At 46.1% G+C, this 20,148-nt stretch overlaps 1 protein-coding gene across 3 annotated transcripts in view; it reads right to left on the bottom strand.

Annotated features, from left to right (window-relative positions):
* Positions 1–7,099: 7,099 nt before the first annotated feature.
* The window catches only part of LOC119973505 (tyrosine-protein phosphatase non-receptor type substrate 1-like), a 37,058-nt gene continuing 24,009 nt past the window's right edge, over positions 7,100–20,148 (bottom strand). For 2 of the 3 annotated variants that reach the window (XM_038811744.1, XM_038811742.1), the window contains exons 4-6: positions 19,781–19,888; positions 14,453–14,526; positions 7,100–7,859 (exon numbers count right to left, since the gene is read on the bottom strand). In XM_038811744.1, coding sequence (XP_038667672.1) covers positions 7,737–7,859; positions 14,453–14,526; positions 19,781–19,888 — 305 coding nt within the window. In that variant the 3' untranslated portion in view covers positions 7,100–7,736. The remainder of the gene's footprint in view (positions 7,860–14,452; positions 14,527–19,780; positions 19,889–20,148) is intronic. The other variant, XM_038811745.1, reaches the window with a different exon arrangement.

Genomic DNA, 20,148 nt, shown 5'->3' with positions numbered 1-20,148 from the left:
CAATTTTATAGGGAAATTCATTCAAACCTGTCAGCAAAAAACAACACATCTACGCGATCTCCTGCACAAGACAATGTATTTCACTTGGACTGAGCAACATGAGTAAGAGTGGAAGAAGCTCAAGACTTCACTAACCACCACCCCAGTTCTCATATTTTTTGACCCATCTAAGCAGATTAAAGAGTCAACAGACCCGTCAAAAGATGGTCTAGGGGCAGTTCTTCTGCAACTCAAGCATGACGATTGAGGGCAGGTCGGTGGCGCAGTGGTTAGCATTGCAGCCTCACGGCACCAAAGTCCCAGGTTTGATCCCGGCCCTGAGTCACTGTCCGTGTGCAGTTTGCACATTCTCCCCGTGTGTGCGTAGGTTTCACCCCCACAACCCAAAGATATGCAGGGTAGGTGGATTGGCCATGCTAAATTGCCCCTTAATTGGAAAAGATGAATTTGGTACTCTAAATTCATATTAAAAAAGAGCATGACTATTGGAAACCAGTCGCATATGCATCACAATCCATGACGACAACAGAGCAGAGGTACGCTCAAATCGAAAAAGAATGCCTAGATTTAGTTGTAGGCTTGGAGAAATTCCACGGCTACGTGTATGGTCTCTCCAGCTTTCACAGTTGAGACAAATCATCGTCCTTTGGTTAATATCATCAAGAAGAATCTCAAATGTCTCTGCGTATTCAGAGGTTGATGATGAACTTACAATGCTATGATTTCAATCTCATCTACACAGCAGGCAAATATTTGTTCTTAGCAGATACATTATCGAGAGCGGCAATATAAAATATTAGTAATGAAATTGCTGAAGATGTAGATCTGCATGTCAATCTTAATTCAACACTACTACCAGTATCAGAAACGAAACTACGTGAGGTCCAAGAAGAGACCAGGAAGGATCAAACTCTTCAAAGGTGATGAGGAACATCAACTCAGTGGCCCCGAGGTCAATGTATGGAGTTCTACAAAATAAGATCCGAATTCAGTATCATTAATGGAGTAGTACTTCTTTTGAACACAATAGTTATACCTCAATCTCTTCGCTGCCAGAATTGAGTAAAAACCCGGATATGTGTAACTGGGCCGTATGTAAGTGTCGCTGTAAAGCTGAATAAATGTCTCCCTGTGAACTCGCCACACTCCCCTTGTCGTTACTACACACACACACACACGCACACTTTTCTTTTCACACACACACACGCTCTTCTCTTCTCACACACACACACTCGTCTCTTGCACACACGCACAATCTTCTCTCACACACACACACTCTTGTCTTTCTCTCACACATACACTTGTCTCTCATGCACACACTTGTCTCACTTGCACGCACACTTGTCTCTTACACGCACACACATTTTTCTCTCTCATATACACTCTCTTCTGTTTCACACAGACACATTCGTCTCTTTCAAACACAAAAACACTCTCTCGTCTCTCTGCGAGGTCCACTCCCATCTGTCTCCAAGGCCCACTCTATCTGGCTCTGAGAACTGCTCTCATCTGGACCTGAGGTCCACTTTCGCCACGCTCTGCTGCCTGTGCTCAGCCTAATATCGAGATTTGAGTTTTGTGCTGTTCCTAGCTCATAAGATCACTGATCGGACAAACAGCTCCATAGCATTCTTCAAATTTTACATATGAGCCTGGCCTATCACTGAACCTCTGGGTGGCTCTGAACATAGTTTGCGAAACCCTGAACTAGATTTTCTGTTTTTGTCCGGCATGGACATAATGTGCGAAATGGCCTTCTTCTGTGCTATAAACTTTGTGAGGGAACTAATTCTTGCATCCCAGATTATCGCAGTCCTTTAAAGAAATTTTGTGAAGCACCTTTCACACCTCACGACGTCCCAAAGCACTTTTGTAATCATAGTCACAGAAATATTGCAGGACAAAAGCAGGATGTTCAGCCTATTGTGTCTGGATTAGTTCTCGAAATGAGCAGTTTATTAAGTGCCATTCCCACCATCTCCATCACTGTTTTAACTCTCATCAGCTTATTAGTATTCACCTGAATCAGAAGTGGGAATTTTGATTTACTATCCAACTGAAAACAGTTCATCATCAAGACATGTGCAGGAACACACAAATTAGGTCAGCAGAACAAACTAAACCGATAAAGAAAGCCAACACACTCAGAAACATGAGGGCCGACATAGTCTTCCTCCAAGAGACGCACCTGAGGGAGCAGGACCAACTGTGGGTAAGAAAGGGTTGGGTGGGACAAACCTACCATTCCTGCTATGGGACAAGGGCCACGGGGGGTGGCGATCCTGATCGGCAAGAGGACAATGTTTAGGGCGACAAAGACGGTTACAGACCCAGGGGGGGCGGTATGTCATGGTCAGCGGGGCCCTGGATGGGACACCGGTAGTTCTAGTCAACGTGTACGCGCCCAACTGGGATGACACGAGTTTCATCAAAAAGACTATGGCAGAAATCCCGGACATAGCGACGCATCGACTAATCATGGGGGGGGACTTCAACTGTGTACAGGATCCAAAGACGGACAGATCAAACCCCAAAACAGGGAAAACCTCGAGCATGGCAAGGGAACTCAGTCACTTTATGGAGCAGATGGGAGCAGTGGACCCCTGGAGGTTCGCCCACCCGGGGGAGAAAGAATTCTCCTTCTCTCCAGTACACAACGTGTACACCAGAATTGACTTCTTTGTGGTGGGGAAAACGGTGCTTCCAGGGATAGACAAAGTGGAATACTCCGCAATTGTGATGTCAGACCACGCTCCACACTACATGGACGTGCGGCTAGAGACGGGAAGGGCCCAGCGCCCCACATGGAGGTTGGACGGTGCCTTACTAGCTGACAAGGGCTTCAGCGAAAGGATAGCGCGGGCCATAGCAGAGTACACAGAGAACAACCAAAACGGGGAGATCTCATCCTCCACGTTCTGGGAAGGGCTTATGGCCGTACTAAGAGGGGAAATCATTGCCTTCAAAGCGCAAAGAGATAGGGAGGAAAGGGTGGCTAGGTAGAAGCTGGTCGACTCCATACTGGAGGTAGACCGTAAATACTCCGAGGCCCCGACCGTAGAGCTCCTGGCAGAGATAAAAGAACTACAAAGGAACTTTGACCTGCTCTCCACCAGGAAAGCAGTGCACCAACTCCGCCAGGCGCGCGGGACCCTGTACGAACACGGAGACAAAGCCAGCCGCCTGTTGGCACACCAGCTGAGAAAGCAGGCAGCCACCAGGGAAATTGCACAAATCAGGGGTACCGGAGGCACGTTGGAAACAGAACCAGAGAGGATTAACAAAACCTTCAAGGCCTTCTACCAAGAGCTGTACACCTCAGAGCCCCCAACGGGGAACGCTGGGATGAACCGGTTCCTTGATGTACTGGACATACCAGTCGTGGGATAGGGCAGAAAACGGGATCTGGGAGCACCACTAGCACTGGGAGAGATCATGGAGAGCATTAGCTCCATGCAGATGGGGAAGGCGCCGGGACCGGACGGATTCCCGGCAGACTTCTACAAAAAATTCGCGACAGCGCTGGCCCAGCACCTGTGGGAGATGTTCACAGACTCGCTAGCTAGGGGCACGTTGCCACCCACGTTAGCACATGCCTCAATCTCGCTGATACCCAAGAAAGACAAAGACTCAACGGAATGTGGGTCATACAGACCCATCTCCCTGCTGAACGCAGACGCCAAAATACTGGCCAAAATCCTAGCCAAAAGGCTAGAAGACTGTGTATCTGAGGTGGTCACAGAGGACCAGACGGGCTTTGTCAAAGGTAGACAACTTACCTCGAACATCAGGCGCCTGCTGAACGTGATAATGACCCCCTCCGGGGAGAGAACACAAGAGGTGATCGTCTCCATGGACGCAGAAAAGGCCTTCGACAGAGTCAAATGGAAATACCTCATAGAGGTACTGGAGCGGTTTGGGCTTGGAACAGGGTTCACCGCTTGGGTAAAGCTCCTACACAACACTTCCATGGCGAGTGTACGGACCAACAGTGCTAACCCCCAATACTTCTAACTGCACAGGGGCACCAGACAAGGATGCCCACTGTCCCCGCTGCTGTTCGCACTAGCAATCGAACCGCTAGCAATCGTGCTCAGGGCAGCAAAAAATTGGAGGGGGATCCGAAGGGGAGGCAGAGAGCACAGAGTCTCACTCTATGCAGATGACCTGCTCCTCTACATCTCGGACCCACAGAGCAGCATGGACGGAATCATTGCGCTCCTGAAAGAGTTTGGAGCCTTCTTGGGCAACAAACTCAACATGAGCAAAAGCGAGATCTTCCCAGTACACCCGCGAGGGGGGGAGGGGCTGCCGTTCAAACAAGCCCGACACAAATTCCACTACCTGGGGATCCAAATAGCCCATGACTGGAAAGGGATCCACAAATGGAACCTCACCAGTCTGACGGAGGAAGTAAAAAAGGACCTGCAAAGATGGAGCACACTCCCACTCTCCCTCTCCCTCGCGGGGAGAGTCCAGACGATCAAAATGAACGTACTGCCCAGGTTCCTCTTCCTGTTTAGATCTATTCCGATCTACATCCCCAAGGCCTTTTTCAAAGTGCTGGACAAACTAATCATGGCGTTCGTATGGGGGGGGGGGGGGGGGGGGGGGGGGGCGGGGGTAAAAATGCTAGGATCCCAAAGAAGGTCCTACAAAAAACAAAATCCAGGGGGAGGGGGTTGGGGGGGGCTAGCCCTCCCAAATCTACAATTCTACCACTGGGCGGCAACAGCCGAGCGAGTAAGGGGATGGATCCAGGAGCCAGAGGCCGAGTGGGTGCGTGCAGAGGAGGCCTCCTGCATGGAGACCTCCCTCCGGGCCCTCGCCACGGCAGCACTCCCATCCCCACCCAAAAAACACTCCAGCAGCCCAGTGGTGACAGCCACCCTCCAATCCTGGAACCAACTGCGGCAGCAATTTGGCCTGACCAAAATGTCGAACAAGGCTCCCATCTGCAACAACCATAGGTTCACACCAGCACTGACTGATGCCACCTTCAAAAGGTGGAGGCAGGACGGAGGGACACTGACAGTCAGGGACCTATACACGGACGGTAGGATCGCAACACTGGACGAACTGACAGAGAAATTTCAGCTAGCCAGGGGGAACGAGCTACGGTACCTGCAGCTCAAAAACTTCTTACGAAAGGAGACAAGGACGTACCCACAACCGCCATGACAGACACGACTGGAAGACCTACTGGACGCAAGTATCCTAGATAAAGGGAACTGTAGCGACATGTATGACCGACTGGTAGAAAGGGCTGGCACCGTACTGGACGCAACAAGAAAGAAATGGGAGGATGACCTGGGGATTGAGATAGGGTGGGGACTCTGGAGCGAAGCACTGCATAGGGTCAACTCCACCTCCGTGTGCGCAAGGCTCAGCCTGACGCAACTAAAAGTGGTACATAGAACCCACTTAACAAGAAACCGTATGAATAGGTTCTTCCCAGAGGTGGAGGACAGATGTGAATAGTGCCAAAGAGGCCCGGCCAACCACACCCACATGTTCTGGTCTTGCCCCAGACTTGTGGAGTACTAGACAGCCTTCTTCGAGGCTATGTCCAAAGTGGTGGGGGTGAGGGTGGAGCCATGCCCGATAGTGGAGGTCTTCGGGGTTTCAGACCAGCCAGATCTATTCCTGGGGAGGAGGGCGGATGCCCTTGCCTTTGCCTCCCTGATCGCCCGCCATAGAATCCTGTTTGGCTGGTGGTCAGCAGCACCGCCCAGAGCTGCAGACTGGCTGTCCGACCTCTCGGAATCTCTCCAAATGGAGAAAATCAAATTCGCCATCCGAGGGTCAGACGATGGCTTCCACAGAACGTGGGAGCCATTCATGCAATTGTTCCGGGACCTCTTTGTGGCCAACGAACAAGAGGAAGAATAGTCGGGTGGCCAAGAATCAGGGGAAAATGGACAGAAATCGGGGGAAAGGTAGCCGGGGTGGGGGGGGGTGGGGTACGGGTTCGTTACGGGGGTTTGTTCTCATGGTTTTATGCTTATTTTTTTTTCTTGTTAATTTGTTTTTGTGTTGGAGGGGAGGGGTTACTGTTTTTCTCTGTTGTGATAAGATTTGTTGTTGAAAACTTGAATAAAAATTATTCCCAAAAAAAAAAGGAAGGACAAAGCCACAAGCGACAGTCTGATGGCAAGCTAAGGCCCAAAACCAAATAGTAAATAAATGCCTATAAACATGTGCCTCGGCCATATTGGGGAATGTAAATTATGTATGCCGGTTAAAGGGGGTGGCCACAGTTGTTATTGTGAAGATGCTTGCCTGTAAATATACAGGTTAATTTTTGCGTGTTTTTTTCTAATAATTTGTTAGATATAAAATATGAAAACTAATAAAAAACATTTCCAAAAAAAAAAAGAAAGCCAACACACTAATCGATAATATAACATTTTCTGATATTTTAGAAACTGTACCAAAGGCAGGTTTTTCCATTTACAGTCAGGGGTCCAATATTGGTATCAAATGCAGTTCCTGATTCAACACTGTAAAAAGCAGCAACCCAAAACAAAATTTTACTGAATTGGCCAATTAGCAGCCAGAGGGCAGACTTGCCTTCTGATTAAGTATGGCCGGCAGGGACTCTAAACTAGCAGGTCAATAGGAGGCCCTCCAGTAATGAAGTTCTAGTCTGCCATTGATATAAGGGAGAAAAAGGGTGCTTCCACTTAGACACCCTCTCGGCACTTCGAACCCATTTGAAGGAAAAAATGGCCACAGTTGCCGGACAAGTTGTTTGCAGCCACAGCTGTGGCCAGGTGGACGAGGGAAGCTTAAAGTTACCCGAGTTCTGGCCCTCCCTGCTGCTGCAGGGAGACTGTCACCTGGCAGATGACTTGATCCTGATGCCACAAGGGGCCTACAGCCCAACTGGAAGTACCCAGTTAGCCTCTGATACTAGCCTTAAATGGCTTGTTAATTGACTGAACAAGCTACCAGACAATTGCTGCTGGGAGCCGTTCTATCCCAACCCCTTTCCAAAAATGACTAGGACAAGTTGGTGCTGGCAAAGTGACCTATGAGTCAGGCAAAAATCCTGGCCCAAGTTTGTTACATAATAATTTTAAAATTACATTCTAGATGCAGAATTTAAATATGTATTTAAGTTTACAAAATAAACTGCAGTACACAAAAAGACCAAACCTAATTATAAACATTTACTCTGCACAAACATAAACACATACTTACAAAGCACAGAGAATACAACATCGCACATCACGTACCAAACAGGGATGCACGCATGGACATAAGTAACATACACAGAGACCACAGACAAAGTATGAAAATGCAGCAAGACAGAACAAATACAGCACAAACACAAATGGAGCACTCAGACAGCACATACCCATATTTGGATAAGTGATTATATGCAAACATGTACAATCATAGGGCACATAGACATATATGCATTAATGTATTATTATGACACACAACTAACTGCCCAATTCTAAGATAATGCAAGAGAAAAGAACTGCGAGAATGATGACAAAGATGCAACAGTTTGATCTAAGGTTCTTTGCCGGATGGTTCTTGTGTATTTTTAACTTAACAAATATGCAAATTTCAAATTACATTTCGTCCTCAAAAGGTTAAAGGCTCTGTTTCATTTCAGTGATGTGTGCCACTGCCAAAAGATTTGTTTTGGCTTTTCGTTATTCCAGTTCACTGCTGTTGTGACTAGTTTAAAGAATGACATGCGTCATTATTTGTTGTGTGTCCTATTCACCAGATTTTGACAAAAGCACTGTACTGTAGACAATCTCCTCTTCCTTTTTTCTTACTTTCTTCATGTTTCCCAGTTTCAGTTCTGCATAGCAGATATTATTCCCGTTGTTCTCATCCTGCAAAATGGGAAAGACATAGACATACAAATGGATTTTTTTTCTGTACTTCTCTTCCTGATCTTATCTTATTGATCCAGCAGAGGGCAGCAGAGCGGAGCTACTGAGTGGTTGTTCCGGGGAGATTTGCATACGTGCAGTGCGGTCAGCCTAATTTGAAGGTGGTTTGTGAAGGGGCTGTCGTCAAGTGACAATTTAACCTGAAACACTTCCTCAGTGTTTCCCTCCCTACCCCCTCCTCTAACCAAAAAAAAAACAACCGTGGTTGTCGGGAAGCTAAGTTTATCTCTTTAAAAACTTACCTTGAAGGGTGACATCACAGCAAAGCAGTGACCTGATTGGCTGGCAAGGAAAGTGCTCCAATTAGCAGTTGCTGGGAGAAATTTAACTCTTCGTGTGTTGGTGAGTACTGTGATCGGTAAGTAAAATCTTTATTCCTATCACTTATTAATTATTTGATACTATATTTGTAATCAGTTAAGGTAAAGGGTAAAAATGGCAGGAGATCCCAGACCCATGTTATGCTCCTCGTGCGCAATGTGGGAGTTCAGGGACACGGCCGATGCCCCTGACTTCTTCATGTACGGGAAGTGTGTCCAGCTGCAGCTCCTGTTAGACCGTATGACGGCTCTGGAGCTGCGGATGGACTCACTTTGGAGCATCCGCGATGCTGAGGAGGTCGTGGATAGCACGTTCAGTGAGTTGGTCACACCGCAGATTAGGATTGGTGACGGAGACAGGGAATGGGTGACCAAAAGGCAGAGAAAGAGCAGGAAGGCAGTGCAGGTGTTCCCTGCGGTCATCTCCCTCCAAAACAGGTATACCGTTTTGGATACTGTTGGGGGAGATGACTCACCAGGGGAAGGCAGTAGTAGCCAGGCTCATGGCACCGTGGCTGGCTCTGCTGCACAGAAGGGCGGGAAAAAGACTGGCAGGGCTATAGTCATAGGGGATTCAATTGTAAGGGGAGTAGACAGGCGTTTCTGTGGTCGAAAACGAGACTCCCGAATGGTATGTTGCCTCCCGGGTGCTCAAGTCGGGGATGTCTCCGATCGGCTGCAGGACATACTGAAGGGGGAGGATGAACAGCCAGTTGTCGTGGTGCATATAGGCACCAACGATATAGGTAAAAAAAGGGATGAGGTCCTACAATCAGAAGTTAGGGAGTTAGGAGATAAGTTTAAAAAGTAGGACCTCAAAAAAGGTAGTAATCTCAGGATTGCTACCAGTGCCACGGGACAGTCAGAGTAGAAATTCAAGAATAGTCAGAATGAATACGTGGCTTGAGAGATGGTGCAGGAGGGAGGGGTTCAGATTTTTGGGACATTGGAACCAGTTCTGGGGGCGGTGGGACCATTACAAACCGGATGGTCTACACCTGGGCAGGACTGGAACCAATGTCCTAGGGGGTGCTTTTGCTAACACTGTTGGGGAGGTTTTAAACTAATGTGGCAGGGGGATGGGAACCAGATTAGGAAGTTAGAGGTCAGTAAAGAAGCAGCAACTCAAGCCAGTAAGGTACGAGACAATAAACTCAATGTGACTAAGGGGAAGAGTAGACAGGGAAGAGATGATGAACGCAAAGGTGGTCTGAGGTGCATTTGTTTTAATGCGAGAAGTGTAGCAGGTAAGGCAGATGAACTTAGGGCTTGGATCAGTACCTGGGAATATGATGCTATTGGTATTACTGAGACTTGGTTGAGGGAAGGGCAGGACTGGCAACTGAATATCCCAGGGTATAGATGCTTCAGGAGGGATAGTGAGGGAGGTAGAAGGGGTGGAGGAGTTGCATTACTCATCAGAGATGATATCACAGCTGTGATTAAGGAGGGTACAATGGAGGATTCGAGCACTGAGGCAATATGGGTGGAGCTGAGAAATAGGAAGGGTGCAGTAACATTGTTGGGACTTTACTACAGGCCTCCCAAAAGCGACCATGAAGTAGAGGTACAAATATGCAGACAGATTATAGAAAAATGTAGGAGCAATAGGGTGGTTGTGATGGGAGATTTTAACTTCCCCAACATTGAATGGGATTCGTGTAGTGTTGGAGGCGTAGATGGAGCAGAGTTTGTAAGGAGCATCCAGGAAAGTTTTTTAGAGCAGTATGTAAATAGTCCAACTCGGGAAGGGGCCATACTGGACCTGGTATTGGGGAATGATCCCGGCCAGGTGGTTGATGTTTCAGTCGGTGATTACTTTGGGAATAGCGATCACAATTCCGTAAGTTTTAGAATACTCATGGACAAGGACAAGAGGGGTCCGAAAGGAAGAGTACTAAATTGGGGAAAGGCAGAGTATAACAAAATTTGGCAGGAGCTAGGGAATGGGGATTGGGAGCAGCTGTTTAAGGATAAATCCACATTTGAAATGTGGAAGTCTTTTAAGGAAAGGTTGATTAGAGTGCAGGACAGACATGTTCCTGTGAAAATGAAAGGTAGAAATGGCAAGATTAGGGAACCATGGATGACGGGTGAAATTGTGGGACTAGCTAAGATGAAAAAGGAAGCATACATAGGATCGAGGCAACTCAAAACTGATGAAGCTTTGGAGGAATATTGGGAAAGTAGGACGAATCTCAAACGCGCAATAAAGAGGGCTAAAAGGGGTCATGAAATATCTTTGGCTAACAGGGTTAAGGAAAATCCCAAAGCATTTTATTCATATGTAAGGAGCAAGAGGGTAACTAGAGAAAGGATTGGCCCACTTAAAGACAAAAGAGGGAATTTATGCGTGGAGTCAGAGGAAATAGGTGAGATTCTTAATGAATACTTTGCATCGGTATTCACAAAGGAGAGGGACAAGACGGATGTTGAGGCTAGAACAAAGAACAAAGAAAATTACAGCACAGGAACAGGCCCTTCAGCCCTCCCAGCCTGCGCCGATCCAGAATCTAAACCTGTCTCCTATTTTCCAAGGTCTACTTCTCTCTGTTCCCGCCCATTCATATACCTGTCTAGATGCTTCTTAAATGATGCTATCGTGTCCACCTCTACCACCTCCGCTGGTAAAGCGTTCCAGGCACCCACCACCCTCTGCGTAAAAAACTTTCCACGCACATCTCCCTTAAACTAGGGATGGATGTTTAAATACTCTCGGTCAAGTTGTCATACGGAAGGGGGAAGTTTTGGGTATTCTAAAAGACATTAAGGTGGACAAGTCCCCAGGACCGGATGGGATCTACCCCAGGTTACTGAGGGAAGCGAAGGTCGAAATAGCTGGGGCCTTAACAGATATCTTTGCAGGATCCTTGAGCTCGGGTGAGGTCCCGGAGGACTGGAGAATTGCTAATGTTGTCCCTTTGTTTAAGAAGGGTAGCAGGGGTAATCCAGGGAATTATAGACCCATGAGCTTGACGTCAGTGGTAGGCAAACTGTTGGAGAAGATACTGAGGGATAGGATCTATTCACATCTGGAAGAAAATAGACTTATCAGTGATAGGCAGCATGGTTTTGTGCAGGGAAGGTCATGTCTTACAAACCTAATAGAATTCTTTGAGGAAGTGACAAAGTTCATTGATGAGGGAAAGGTTGTAGATGTCGTATACATGGACTTTAGTAAGGCGTTTGATAAGGTTTCCCATGGCAGGTTGATGGAAAAAGTGAAGTCGTATGGGGTTCAGGGTGTACTAGCTAGATGGATAAAGAACTGGCTGGGCAACAGGAGACAGAGAGTAGTGGTGGAAGGGAGTGTCTCAAAATGGAGAAGGGTGACTAGTGGTGTTCCACAGGGATCCGTGCTCGGACCACTGTTGTTTGTGATCTACATAAATGACCTGGAGGAAGGTATAGGTGGTCTGATTAGCAAGTTTGCAGATGATACTAAGATTGGTGGAGTTGCAGATAGCGAGGAGGACTGTCAGAGAATACAACAAAATATAGATAGATTGGAGAGTTGGGCAGAGAAATGGCAGATGGAGTTCAATCCAGGCAAATGCGAGGTGATGCATTTTGGAAGATCAAATTCAAGAGCGGACTATATGGTCAATGGAAGGGTCTTGGGGAAAATTGATGTGCAGAGAGACCTGGGAGTTCAGGTCCATTGTACCCTGAAGGTCGCAACGCAAGTTGATAGAGTGGTCAAGAAGGCATACAGCATGCTTGCCTTCATCGGACGGGGTATTGAGTACAATGGTTGGCAGGTCATGTTACAGTTGTATAGGACTTTGGTTCGGCCACTTTTGGAATACTGCGTGCAGTTCTGGTCGCCACATTACCAGAAGGATGTGGATGCCTTGGAGAAGCTGCAGAGGAGGTTCACCAGGATGTTGCCTGGTATGGAGGGTGCTAGCTATGAAGAAAGGTTGAGTAGATTAGGATTGTTTTCGTTGGAAAGACGGATGTTGAGGGGGGACCTGATTGAGGTCTACAAAATTATGAGAGGTATGGACAGGGTGGACAGCGACAAGCTTTTCCCAAGAGTGGGGGTGTCAGTTACAAGGGGTCACGATTTCAAGGTGAGAGGGGGAAAGTTTAAGGGAGATGTGCGAGGAAAGTTTTTTTACGCAGAGGGTGGTGGGTGCCTGGAACGCTTTACCAGTGGAGGTGGTAGAGGCGGGCATGATAGCATCATTTAAGAAGCATCTAGACAGGTATGTGAATGGGCGGGAACAGAGGGAAGTAGACCTTGGAAAATAGGAGACAGGTTTAGATAAAGGATCTGGATCGGCGCAGGCTGGGAGGGCCGAAGGGCCTGTTCCTGTGCTATAATTTTCTTTGTTCTTTGTTCCTCAGCCCTCCTTCCTCATACAATCTGCAGACTTTTAAAGTCTAAATTTGGCGCTCGTTTTATCTCAGATTTTCTCTGAATTTTCGTTTTACAAATTTGCTGTTCTTATACACTATTGTACCAGCCTCCCCTGAACAGGTGCCAGAATGTGGCGACTAGAACATAGAACATAGAACAGTACAGCACAGAACAGGCCCTTCATGTTGTGCCGAGCCATGATCACCCTACTCAAACCCACGTATCCACCCTATACCCGTAACCCAACAACCCCCCCCTTAACCTTACTTTTATTAGGACACTACGGGCAATTTAGCATGGCCAATCCACCTAACCCGCACATCTTTGGACTGTGGGAGGAAACCGGAGCACCCAGAGAAAACCCACGCACACAGGGGGAGGACGTGCAGACTCCACACAGACAGTGACCCAGCCGGGAATCGAACCTGGGACCCTGGAGCTGTGAAGCATTTATGCTAACCACCATGCTACCCTGCTGCCCCAGGGGCTTTCACAGTAACTTCATTTGAAGCCTACTTGTGACAATAAGCGATTTTCATTTCACTATTGGAATTTTTGAGTAGATAAAGTTTTCAATAGATAAAGAACAGTTTGGCATGAGCTCTTCAATTGAGGAAAGCAGAGAGTGGAATGATTTTGATTTGTTCATTTTCTTTGTTTTGACATACCAGTGTCTATTTGAGAGAGCTAATTAATGGCTTACATTGCACATCTCATGACAATCAAAATAAGTACTATCAAAACAATCTGCTTTTAAAAAATAAATTTAGAGTACCCAATTCTTTATTTTTCCAATTAAGGGGCAATTTTAGCTTGGCCAATCCACCTACCCTGCACATCTTTGAGTTGTAGGGGAAGACCCACGCAGATACTGTGAGAATGTGAACACTCCACACGGACAGTGACCTGGAGCCAGGATTGAACCCGGGTCCTCGGTGCCGAGAGGCAGTGCTAACCAATGTGCAATTGTGCCGCCCCCTATGAAAACAATCTATGTTTGGGTCTTCAAGCATAGCTTAGAAGCTTAGAACAGTACAGCACAGAACAGGCCCTTCGGCCCTCGATGTTGTGCCGAGCAATGATCACCCTACTTAAACCCACGTAACCCGTATCCCAACAATCCCCCCATTAACCTTACACTACGGGCAATTTAGCATGGCCAATCCACCTAACCCGCACATCTTTGGACTGTGGGAGGAAACCGGAGCACCCGGAGGAAACCCACGCACACACAGGGAGGACGTGCAGACTCCACACAGACAGTGACCCAGCTGGGAATCGAACCTGGGACCCTGGAGCTGTGAAGCATTGATGCTAACCACCATGCTACCGTGAGGCCGCTTCAGCTCTTAAGTCATCAGTCATTGCAAAGATATGTAATAAGAAATGTTCTGAATATTCTCTGAATATAATTTTGTTATTTTGCTACCTACATTCTTCCATCATTTTCTATTACTGCGTAGTTTATTTTTTCAGATTATTCCAGCACCACTGACTGTCAGTGGTTAAAATAATCCAAGAGCACCTGGTATCCTTCCAGTGACAGCTCCCACTGGTCAACCCCTGGTGTCAGTTACTTCTGGTCATCTGCTGAAACCTGTAGACTTGATTATTCCAATGCTTTCCTGGCTGGGCTCCCAACTTCCACCCTCCATCAACTTGAACTTATCATACATCTTGCTGCCCATATCCTCTCAGACCAAGCCACTACTTCATGTGGCCCAGTGGCAGATGAAGAGCTTTTACTTAATACTTTTTTATTGATGGCTGCCAAAAAATCCTGATTTGAACTCGTAACAGATGTTAGGCCACTAATTTACAGATAAACATTTAGAAATTAAGTTTACCATGTTGTCTTGCCTTTGGTGCAATCTTCCATGACCAACTCGAGTTCCTTTTTGTTCTAGAGTTCCTTTTCTTCCTATATAAAGTATTAATAGGGACATAGGATAAGGTGTTGTTGTAAAATATTTTGTAGTGCAGTGGACTACAATGATATATAATATATTTTAGTATCATCTTCTGATATTTTTCAAAGCTAGTTACAAACTGAAAGAACAAAGGCTAACGTGAGAAGAAAGAAACTATGGAAACAAATGCTTGTGATTTGTGTTTAATCGTTCGTAACTGAATGACTTAAGCACAAATGATACACATCTCTTGAATTATCAGTTAAGGACTTTGGTCGCCGAACGAATTGGAAACACTGCACATTTACTTAAAGTAAAATTGAAATAGATAACAGGGAAAAAGTCTTCCGAAAGTCTGAATTAAGCTAAACACCATTATTAAGCTGTGAACATTAAGCAGCTTATTAAAAAGAGCAGTTAATGACTGTCTATGTTATCAGAATGTTATTATTAATGAATGGCATTGGATAAAGAAGTTTGGCCTGCTGGTGTTTGTGAAAATAACTGAAATGAAAGAAAAAAAAGACTTATTAAAAAGATTGACTTTTGGGCTCTGGTTTAGTGGTTCACTTCCTGACCAGCCAGGGAGTCCCATATTGCTGCAAGCAGCTGGATCATTGGAGACGGTGGATTGTGCGAGTAACTGCAACACTGAAAAGACCTCGTCCTGTAAACGTTAGTGGACTTGCAAAATGTAATTTTAGGTAATTAGCCATAGTCCACAAAAATTGGTTGTATTAGGTTGTTGGTCACCACTCCACCAACATGGGGCAAGCTGAGGAGAATGGACTACCAGTGTTGCGGTTGTACCCGGCCATTGATGTTCTTCTGTATCATGCTCTAGCCATCAAGCCAACTGAGCTAACAAACTTACATGTTCACAATAATAATCTTTATTAGTGTCACAAGTAGGCTTACATTAACACTGCAATGAAGTCTTTTAAAAATAAATTTAGAGTACCCAATTCATTTTTTCCAATTAAGGGACAATTTCACGCAAACACGGGAAGAATGTGCAAACTCCACACTGACAGTGACCCAGAGCTGGGATCGAAACTGGGACCTTGGCGCCGTGAGGCAGCAGTGCTAACCACTGCACCACCGTGCTGCCCTTCACTGCAATGAAGTTACTGTGAAAATCCACCAGTCGCCACACTACGGCGCCTGTTCGGGTACAAGGAGAATTCAGAATGTCCGAATAACCCAACAGCACATCTTTCAGGAATTGTGGGAGGAAACTGGAGCATCCAGAGGAAACCCACGCAGACACGGGGAGAACGTGCAGACTCCGCACAGACAGTGACCCAAGCCGGGATTCAAACCTGGGTCCCTAGCACTGTGAAGCAACAGTGCTAATCACTGTGCTACCCATACAGAGAGCTCTTAAACCATAAGCGCTGAAATTAATTTATATACTAATTCAAGGAGTTCACCAATGCTACCATCAAAAGTGTTACTGACTGAAGATATTGACCTGGGTCAAAATCATTCAACTCTTGAATGTTATTCAAATATTATTGTGATGGTCATGCTAACAAAGTAAATGAGCTCCAATTAATAAAGTTGATGAAACTAAATATATGTGCTACTTATGAAAACAGTTTGATTTGGTTTGATTGCCTCCAAATCCAGAGAACGATCACAAATGAGAGCTGTAGGCAGCACAGTGGTTAGCATTGCTGCGTACGGCGCTGAGGACCTGGGTTCGGATCCCAGCCCTGGGTCACTGTCTGTGAGGAGTTTGCACATTCTCCCCGTGTCTGCGTGGGTTTCGTCCCCACAACCCAAAGATGTGCAAGTTAGGTGGATTGGCCACGTTAAATTGCACCTTAATTGGAAAAAATAATTGGGTACTCAATTTATTTTATAAAAAACAAATAAGAGCTGTACTCTCAGCATCAGATATTATGGCCGTAATTTTACATGAAGAAAATGGTTGCATGCCCGACCGGAACTCATGTGAAATCGCATGACAAGAGATTGTGCGAATGTCCTGATGTCATCGCGCATACAAGCGACATTACGGTCAGCTGGCATAACACGGGTGTTGGAAGCCTGCCTGCCGACAGTTAAAGGGCCATTTAAGGTAATTAATTTAGTAATTGAAAGGAATATTATGTTTCCCGTGTGATTTTGTGCTGGCCACATGGTTAACAGAGGTAGGCAGCAAACAATGTTTCCTCGAGTTCTCATCCAAAGGTAGGATAAAAGGCCCCTGGACCAAAGACTCTGTCTCTTTAGGTTAGAGTTTTTTGCTGTGAAATTTATGTGACTTGAGAGGTTCCTGGTGCATTCATCATGGATACCTTTCTTTTGGAATACTTTTTCTTGCCAACTTTGTCTGAAGATTTCAGCAGTGTGAACCCTTAGGCACATGAGGCAGTGTTGTGTGCATTTCTGATCATGACGTTTGTATACTTAGCTAGTGGGACCTCCTTCTCTTAGGAAGAGAGGGCCAGGAGGGAGACACCAGGAGGGATAAGCCAGGTGACTGAAGGTAGTGTCCCAGGGAGGAGAGGCGCTGGCACATGGGGGGTTTGAACCTCCCTGCTCACCATTGGTGGATGGGCACCTAGCAGGGGGACTCGGCACCTCATCCATCTCTCGTACTGGTAGTGACCTTGTGAAGTCATTGTCTGTGAAGGTTTTAATTTTCCTGGGAGCAGATTCTACATTTGCTTCCAGGCCCACCGAATACACATGTCCAACATGTGTGAAATTCAGGCCTATAAATTTAATCATGTATTGGTGTTTATGCGTAGCTGGTTTCAGATTCCCTTTATATCATGGGAAATTAACTTTCTTATAAGTATATTCCTTTCACATCAAGTGAAATCATAAATATAACTTGGATGGCACAGTGGTTAAAGCTTTCACATTTTCCCTGTGTCTGCGTGAGTTTCCTCCGGGTGCTCCGGTGCCCTTGGACAGTCCAAAGATATACAGGTTAGGTGGCCGGAATTTTACATGAAGAAAATGGTTGCGTGCCCGACCGGAATGCATGTGAAATTAAACACTAAATTGCCCCTTGGTGTTCAAAGATGTGTAGGTTAGGTGGATTGACCGTGATAAATGCGTGGAGTTATGGGGATAGAGCGGGGGAGTGGGCCTAGGTAGAGTGCACTTTGAGGACCGGTGCAGGCTTGATGGGCCGAATGACCTCCTTCTGCACTGCAGGGATTCTAATTCTAGTGTAGCCATCTGGGCTGGCCACTTCCAGAATACAAAATGGATATTTGCAAAGATTGCAGGGAAATATGGACAATGCTAAGAAAGCAGGCAGGCACAGAGCCTGTATGCGTATTGGAACCGCAGCTCCCAGAAGAGACTGAAACTGTAGGCCCATTAGCATATGGATGGCCCATCTCCGGGAACAAAGGAAGATACTTAAGTAACCGATCTGGCCCCAGACCTCACGGCGCCAGTTCCCCAAACCGAAAGCGCAAACAAAGCCAGGCCAACGGCCACCGAGGACACGCCCAGCCATCAGGGCACCCACCCTTTTATTGGTCAGGATCAATGCGAATGATCAAGAAACGGCCCAATTGATTGGGGCCAAGTTCAAGGCCTGCCCAAAAGCGCCCAAAGCCCCCTTCGGGTACAAGAAGGCGGCCCCAAGAGAGAATTGCTCTCTTGGACTTGGCTATCAAAGCAGAGAGACCAGTCCACCAGCTACACCAGAAGCAAGTAAGTCCAAGGTCAACGCTCGCTACCAGACAGACGACCTTAGCTGTTCCCCTCTACCACTTTGACCCCAGCAGCCTCAGAACTGAACAACGGCCATTGTTCCTCTGACTGAGTGGGTGCCCGAAGCTAAGTATAGGCTTTAGCAGTAGTGATAATTTAGTGTGTAGTATTTCGTGCATGAGTAGATATTGCTGTGTGTGTGTAAATAAATAGTATTGACTTTGAACTAACTAACTGGTGTCCCAGCTCTTTGATCAGTATTCAGGTTTGAACCTTGTGGTGGTATCAGAAGATACCTGGTGACTCTAAAGCAAACATAATTAGAATTAAGGAAGGTGACCATATTGACCACCATATTTAGAACCAAACAAAGAGAGCAACACTAGTCAATAAATATTTTTTACTTTTTTGATTCTAACTTTCAGAGCACTGCCATGTGATGATAATGCATAAAGAAAATACTTAAAATCATGAATCTGCCTAGAGACAGCAATAGATATTATTCAAAGGGGCTCAAATGGTATGCATGTCTCCGGGTAATGGCAGTTCAGATAATAATCAAGTGTGAGATTTGAGAATCATCCCTGTATTGCGGGGTAACTATAGCTGGTTATTCAATTTTGATGTTGATTGAGGAACAGAGACAGTCTTACAGAGTTTCTGATATTGTAGATATACTTTGTAACAAAGGGTATGTACTGTGTGTGTGTGTGTGTGTGTGTGTAGTAATCCGTACATCCTAAGTGGATGAGAGTAGAGAAGTCCTGTTTATGTGTATTTGTGTTTTCTTTACTGTAATAGTCTTTAATAATTCTTACACAATGACTGGGCTCTCACTGGGGTTTCACTTGTCTCCTCATACCAAAACAAAACAAAGCTATACACCCCCACAAAGTGGTGGTCCAAGGCTATACACCCCCACAAAGTGGTGGTCCAAGGCTATACACCCCCACAAAGTGGTGGTCCAAGGCTATACACCCCCACAAAGTGGTGGTCCAAGGCTATACACCCCCACAAAGTGGTGGTCCAAGGCTATACACCCCCACAAAGTGGTGGTCCAAGGCTATACACCCCCACAAAGTGGTGGTCCAAGTTGGGATACCCTCGCATATACACCAGCATGCTTGATGACAATAATGCAATTGTAGACAGGCACTAATATTGAGCTCTTCTAAGCCAGGGAAATATAAAACTTGAAATATTTGATTGGTACTTAAGGTACAAATTTATATCACCAACAGTCAAATCAACAAACACTTTAAAGCCAAATGGACAGTTCGGGGACAGTTCATTCCAAGGGAAGGAGTAAGGATTGTGGTTTAGAGTCAGCTGGGCAGTGGGCTGTTTAGCTCACAGGGCTAATTGCTGGCTTTGAAAGCAGACCAAGGCAAGCACGGTTCAATTCCCGTAACAGCCTCCCCGAACAGGTGCCGGAATGTGGCGACTAGGGGCTTTTCACAGTAACTTCATTTGAAGCCTACTCGTGACAATAAGCAATTTTCATTTTTTTTTCAAGAGTTTGAAAAAGACTTTGTTGCTCTTGGATTGATCTACTTTGTTTGCATGGGAGCCACTTACCACATGTGCATTTTATGAGAAAGATGAGCACAAGAAGAATAATACAAGCTGATCCGCCACATACAGAAAGTAAAATGAGTGATGAGGCCCAGAGATCTCCATTATGATCTGTAAAATATAAATTCTGTACTCAACATAGACATGGATTATGCAGCCATCGTTCTAAAACTAAAAATGTATATATTTAGCTTAATTATGCATGTAGACTTCCTGCAGCAATTTATTTCAGAGCTCCATTGTTCTCGTTTCCATCAGTGAATCATTATAGAATGGGGCACACCTGGTCGCTGCCGGCATGAACAGCGCGTGACAGGTAAGTGTGGGGGGCGGAGAGGGGATCGAGCACCACGGGCGTGCTCAGGAGGTGA

The sequence above is a fragment of the Scyliorhinus canicula genome, chromosome 11, assembly GCF_902713615.1.
Source record: "Scyliorhinus canicula chromosome 11, sScyCan1.1, whole genome shotgun sequence".
Classification (NCBI taxonomy): Eukaryota; Metazoa; Chordata; class Chondrichthyes; order Carcharhiniformes; family Scyliorhinidae; genus Scyliorhinus; species Scyliorhinus canicula.
This window is presented reverse-complemented; position numbering and strand designations above follow the sequence as displayed.